Source organism: Plectropomus leopardus, chromosome 24 (assembly GCF_008729295.1).
Source record: "Plectropomus leopardus isolate mb chromosome 24, YSFRI_Pleo_2.0, whole genome shotgun sequence".
NCBI classification, from domain to species: Eukaryota; Metazoa; Chordata; class Actinopteri; order Perciformes; family Serranidae; genus Plectropomus; species Plectropomus leopardus.
This window is the reverse complement of record NC_056486.1, coordinates 14454512-14460674: the sequence shown is the minus strand read 5'-3', so window position 1 is coordinate 14460674 and position 6163 is coordinate 14454512. Positions and strand designations below refer to the sequence as shown.

The following is a 6163-nucleotide window of genomic DNA, read 5'->3' as shown; positions in this document are numbered from 1 at the left end:
AAAGCACAGTTGTGTCTAACTGCAGTTGCACAGAACAAACAAAGATAAAGAATAATTTAAACTGCAAACATACTTGGCGTTACAGAATTAACATATTTCTTGTTTGCTACCCGGGTAATCATCTCACGACCCCTCGTTGGGTTTTGACCCCCAGTTAGGGAGCCACGTGTGCAGGTCGGCTGCTCTTTAAAAGGACACTTTGAAATTGTAGAGTTTATATAATTTTATTTCACCGGTGTTTAAGAAGCTCAGAGTACACCAAAGACGTGCTAAAGACAATGTCCAAATTATCGATTGATATCTAAATTTTAAGCAGTACATGTATTTTAAAAGCTTGAGGCAGTTTGATGAATAACATGCGCAGTTTTAACATCCAAACGCAGACATTAGACAGCACAATACCACCATTATATCAGCGAGCGTGGCCGCGGAGCCCGGGACACCTGACACTTGTTTACGGATAGAAGGCGCCAGAAAGCACAGGGCAGCCGCTCTCTGCCAGCTGCTTCAAGTATCCAAACGGTGGGCCAGGAGGTTTTGCGTAACATAGCCCGGGGTTCCTATTGATTATAATTCCTAGGTGGGGATGGATGGCTGATATGAGGGGAAACCTCCGGTCGGGCCTCCAGCTCCGCGCAGCCACGTCTGGGGTCAGGAGTGACCTCGTGACCCTTTTGAGGTGAAAACAGTCGAGGCAAAGAAAAGGAGAGAGGCCTGTAAGTCAGTCATGTTTCCGCTTAAAACATATTCACTGACGCAGCTTTGAACTGAAGGCGACGTAGCAACACAAGACTTATCAAAATAATATTTAGTCACATTGTTGAATTCCAAAACAGCATGCTTTGAATATGGTAGTCTATGAAAACAAAACTAATCTAAATGTTATTCCCATCGGGTTTATAGAACGTGAGATTTAGCTGTAAGCTCAGACAAACAGTGCGCTTGCTATCTGTGACAGCCACCAGCGTTTAATGAAAGCGTTTGAATCTATTTTTAAATATTGACGTCCGATTGGCTTATATGACTCACAAATTCCAAAACAGAGATTTATTTTGTTTCCAGTCGATGGGAGACGGGAGGAAAGGCCAGCTTGCTGAAGGTGACCGGAGAGTTTGAGCTGCGTTTTGTGCCAAATCAAATTTCCGGCCCTGAAAGGAAAAAACAGGCTTATCTTTTACGTAACGTCATTGACAGAAATGCCCCCCACCCCCCCCCAAAAAAATCGGCGTATTTCAAATGAATCTGGCCACTTTAAATCTATAGATTGTGTAAACTGACACGTGTTACACTTTCCAGCTGTTATTTTTATGGTGTTGAGGCACAGAAGTCCATCAAAGTGAATGCGGTCCTTTGCTTTTACCGATGAAAATAGCTTCTGGGATAAATTCCACAAACAAAAAAACTCGAGATCGAGTCCGATGTCACACATAGGCATTTCTCCCAAACTGCCTCGGCGGCTCTCCGGCTTCCTTCTGGAGGCCGCTGATAGTTTTGCTGTGCTTTTTGCGCGCCGTCACAAAAGTCGTCGCCCCGGAGTAGGAGTATTCAGCTCTGCAAATAGAGAAAAAAAAAGAAAAGATTAATGAATAAAGCCCTAAAAAACATCGTGAATGTGGCCCACTGGCAGAGATTTGTAACAGCGTAACAGCTAAAATGAGCATTTTCACAATATTTTGAAACTAACATCCTAGATTAGGGGTTGTCAAAGTTTTACTCACTGCCATTTTAAGGAGCCAGCATTTGACTGAGGGCCGCGCACGATGACTTTTAACCATTTTTACGTAACCTATTAAACTATGACTTTTTTTTATGACATGCTGTACTCTGACTTTTATAGGGCATTTTTTATGACCTGTTAAGGCTTTACAAAAACTATGACAGTCGACAGTGATATGAGCTACGAAACATACTTTATGCTCAATTTTTCGCCTTTTTAATACATTTGAAAGTGATTTCTGTCCTTTAAGTTCTCTCCGTCAAGGTGACTTTGCGTCGGGAAAAGCTCCCTGTGACTCGACTGTAACAAAGGAAACATTCAGCCGTCAACGGCTGCATTTCTAATCACAGTGATGATCATGCAATCTGCTCCGTAGGTTCAGCAATTATGAGACAAGATGTTGAGAGAGATTACTGGATGTTTTTGACTGCCACCATCTCTCCATTGCAGTTAAAGTAATTATTTAAATTGCCTGATCGAGTTCGTAACTCAGCGCGGTTTAGAGTCCGCCCAAATCAGATTTCCTCTAAGCCGATGACAGATGCGGGATCACATTGTTAGCATCCAGCGCGTTAGCAAAAATCAAGCAACGTGCCTGAGACTGAAGCCTTCAGACATGGAGAGACAGAAGACAAGTCCTCCCAGAATGCACAGCACAGATCCAGCCCAGCCGACGAAGAGAGCGGCCCCCAGCTCAAACCTAAAGGGTCGAAGTGGAGATATTTACAACCGGACCTTCTTTCATCTGAGCGCGCTTTTGATCTGCTGTCACACAAATCCTTCTTTTAATCCCGAATACTCACTTCTGGGCAACAAAAAGGGGGTCAAAGAAGTCAGTTGTGATCCTGTGAGCATATATGGAGCATGCAGTCATGCAGCAGAGGCCTGCGAAGAGAAATAAGAGGATTTCTACTCTAAATTCTGACTGAAATCAAGCAGAAAGAGCTCACAATGTCATACAGTTGAACACTAATTAGTCCAAATTTAAACAGCTTTCCTAAAATGCAGCTCAAACGCTGCATTCCCCCGAAATCCAGACACAAAGGAAATGCCGGGGCACGGATCGTACCGCTGAGGACGAAGTGGGAGCCCGAGAGGACGGTCAGTCGAGCCTTGGTGGTCTCCGAGCCTCCTATTTTGGTGCACTTCATTCCCACCAAGGCCAAGACGGCACCGAAGAACCCCAGACACACGGCGGCGATCATCAGACCCCGACACACCTGGATATAGGCTTCAGGAGAGAGACACATGAGAGGGGAGCGCGCTTTAAACTAGTGGTTCCCAAACTTTTTGGCTCGTGCCAGAAGTTTTTTCCCAAAAATGAGAATTTCACCTATTGATACACGTTTTAGAGATTTAAAGCAGTTAAAGTACAAGGTATTGCTTGTTTTTAAAGGGGACCTGTTTTGCAAATTTTTCAGACTAAATTCAGGTTCATAGTTGTGTTTTGGGTTTGTACTTTAGCATATTGACATATTTTAATTTTCAAAAAGCACTTTAGTGAACTCAGACTTTCGGCCTGATTAGGCCTGTATTCCTCTGTATTCGATAAAAGCTGCTGAACCAAAATTTCATTCACCATATCAGCGCTATTGATCGTGTCAGCTAACTCTGCCAAAAAAAACCCGACTTAATTTCCAAAATGTCAAACGATTCTTATTGAAGCTTAAGAAAGTGATATAATCCACGACTATTTACAATATTTTTATATTGACTTTCTTCACAGCTCGTTTCTGCTGCCCACAAGTGGCCCAAAAACATTATTTTAGGTTTAAAGTATCAGTTATTTTGCTTATTTTTTGCCGGTAGATGAAAAAATCTTTTGTCACACACAAAAAAAGTTTTGGAATGACTAACAGAAAACTGTAACTGATTTTTTTTAACCATTTCCTGACCCCTCGCGTTTATTTTGTGACCTTTGGTGTAATGCTGTTTTAAACCAGAGGCTTAGAGGAAAATGACAAGAGTTTAAATTTGTGATGGAGAGTACCTTTACAAAATGTTTTTGCTTTCCTCAACAGCAATTCACAACAAATTAGAAGTTAGTGTCTTAAAACTGCGCAGATGTTTTAAATTGCCCCAAGACATTAGAATGTGTTTTTCCTTGTTGTTCCGGTCACGTAATGGGAGATGACCTCAGTGACTGTGTGACTTTCTCAGATTGCTCCGTTCGGACACATTAGGAGGCTCTATCAGTCCAGCTCCGCTCAGTAACTGACACGTGCCTTCAGTGGCCTTTAACTTCAAATGTTGCTTGTGGCCTGAAGCCAGAGTCAGAACAGGAAATATCGAGTTCCGAGCGCGTTTGTTTACAATGGCGGTCATTCATCCGAAAACAACAGGTGTTTCGGGCATCGACGCTTCGGTCGGACGGACAATCACAGATGCACAGCCTCAGAAAGACAACATGCGCTGCTGCAACAACAACAACCACCACAATCCTCTCACAACTCACCGTCCAGAGCCAGCATCGAAGGAAAGTCCTTGCAGTTGGACACACCGGTCGAATCAGTCACACAAGTTTTCCAAAGGTTGGACCAGAAGGTAGCTGTGGTGATGACCGTCCCGTCCACAGAGGACACCTTCCAGTAGTCTGTGGGCAGAGTGGACGACACCAGGATCCACCCCGAGATGGTCAGAATAAATGCAACAATCTCTGTTGCCATGTTGCCCATTTTTCCCCTGTGGCTTTGAGGTCCGGACCGGGACAGGACGGAGATCTTTCCCTCAGATGTGACACAGAGGGGAGGTGGGAGGGTCGGACCAGGACAGGTGCGTCAGCATTGGCTGCTTCTCCTCCACCTGCCAAGCATCTACGTCCGAGAACCAGTGCTTTAAAGCGCACGTCATTCACTGACACACAATCAGTAGCTGCATATTGTGTTTGTGCGCGGCGGTGGCAGAGTGGAGGGCGCACACGGTTGTCATCACTCCACACAGTGTGCGTAGGGTCTGCAAGGGGATCTGCAGGAGGAGGAAGTCTTTAATTGAAAGGATCTGAAAAGTCTTTGACAGAGAAAGAGCACAAGATGAGGAGCAGAGATAGGAGAGGCTTGTATGGTGGATTGACTGATGAATGAATGAATGGATGATGTGGGTTAGTTTGCTTTTTTCATTTCACGTCAGATCTGATCACATTTCGGCAGAGTCCAGTACTTCAGGTCCTTATTATAGCAGCAGCACTAAATCGAGGCAGTCTACATCCCGAGTTCCAAAAAGTTGTTTTTTTCATGTGAAACGTTGCTAAAAACAGAATGCAATGATTTGCAAATCCATTTTCACCTATATTCAGTTGCATACAATACAGAGACAAGAGAGATAACTTTCAAACTGAAATGCTTTCATGTTTTTCGTAAATATGTACTCACTCTGAATTGATCAGGATTCCTTCACGTTGCAAAAGGAAGCATGCATCTCCTCAACAGGCCTAAGATGTTTAGTAAGAGATGCAATCTGGATCTTGAAGCAGGGTGTAAGACTCAGTACTAAAACAAATCTTTCCTGCATCTATAACATCGAGACAAAAACACAGTTTTTAATTACAGCTAAAAAGTATTTCCATATTTGGAATAATTTTACTGTATGTGCCTGTTGGCTGGATTTTTAAAAAAGTCTTCTTGTTCCAGGTTAGACTGTATCCCCGAAAGCAGCCGACGACAACCCGACATCACAGCAACAGCTTCATCTACGGGTGAGTAAAGCAACAGTTTGGGCACTTGCATCGTGGCTTTGTGCGTTCAGTCGTGTTTTCATTTGAAATAGTAGCTATAAAGGGACAGTTCACCCCAACGTCTGAAATACATATTTGTTCTTTTTCCACAAATTCTGACCTGGTTTGTCATCCACGCTCACATGTTTCATGTCCCCAAGCACTCAGCACTCACCAAAAAACAATTTAGACTGATAAAATTGTCAGTCAGGTAAGAAGAAAGCTATGTGTTTTTGATTTGGGTGTGAACTGTCCCTTTAAGAGCACGTCTTGTGATGAAGTTGAAATGTTACCACAGTCGGATGACATGATTTGATTTAATACTGTAATTGTCAGTGACGGTAAGATGAGCAGAAAATAACCAGAGAAGCCAAAGTAAAAAATCCCCCCGCGGGCCGGATCACTGAATGATCTGACAGAGGCCTCCTGCTGTCCTGCTCTCAGCTCACTGAAAGCTGCAGAACAAGCAGCTGCGATGCAAAGAGTGACAGGAAGGTGAGTCAGGAAAAAACATAGTGGTTGAAGTAAAGAATAAGTCAGAAATGGAAAGGCAGCCGTGAACTTCCAAGTAAAAACATAACACGCGGAGAAGTGTGAAAGCATAATCAATCCCCTGAGCTGAAGGAGGCAGCGAGCCACTTAGGCTACTAATTAATTAAATTCCTAATCTTGTGCTGAAAAACTGTTTACACTGTTGTGGGTCACCCGGTTTTATGGCAGAACTTTTCCAAACAAGG

At 43.5% G+C, this 6163-nt stretch overlaps 1 protein-coding gene across 1 annotated transcript; it reads right to left on the bottom strand.

Annotated features, from left to right (window-relative positions):
• Nucleotides 1–1263: 1263 nt before the first annotated feature.
• On the bottom strand, nt 1264–4392 carry cldn10a (claudin 10a). Its single transcript, XM_042513340.1, has 5 exons — nt 4173–4392; nt 2787–2948; nt 2521–2602; nt 2313–2417; nt 1264–1551 (listed from the first exon to the last, which is right to left on the bottom strand). Exons 1-5 carry the CDS (start codon nt 4390–4392, stop codon nt 1422–1424), a joined length of 699 nt encoding a protein of 232 aa, XP_042369274.1. The 3' UTR covers nt 1264–1421.
• Nucleotides 4393–6163: the final 1771 nt, after the last annotated feature.

Excerpts from the sequence above, each read along its gene's own strand:
- cldn10a (XM_042513340.1), bottom strand. The coding sequence starts at position 4,392 with ATGGGCAACATGGCAACAGAGATTGTTGCATTTATTCTGACCATCTCG. Across the intron at positions 2,949-4,172 it reads TTCGATGCTGGCTCTGGACG|CCTATATCCAGGTGTGTCGG; the intron begins GTGAGTTGTGAG and ends TCTCTCCTGAAG. Across the intron at positions 2,418-2,520 it reads CCCCTTTTTGTTGCCCAGAA|GTTTGAGCTGGGGGCCGCTC; the intron begins GTGAGTATTCGG and ends TCGACCCTTTAG.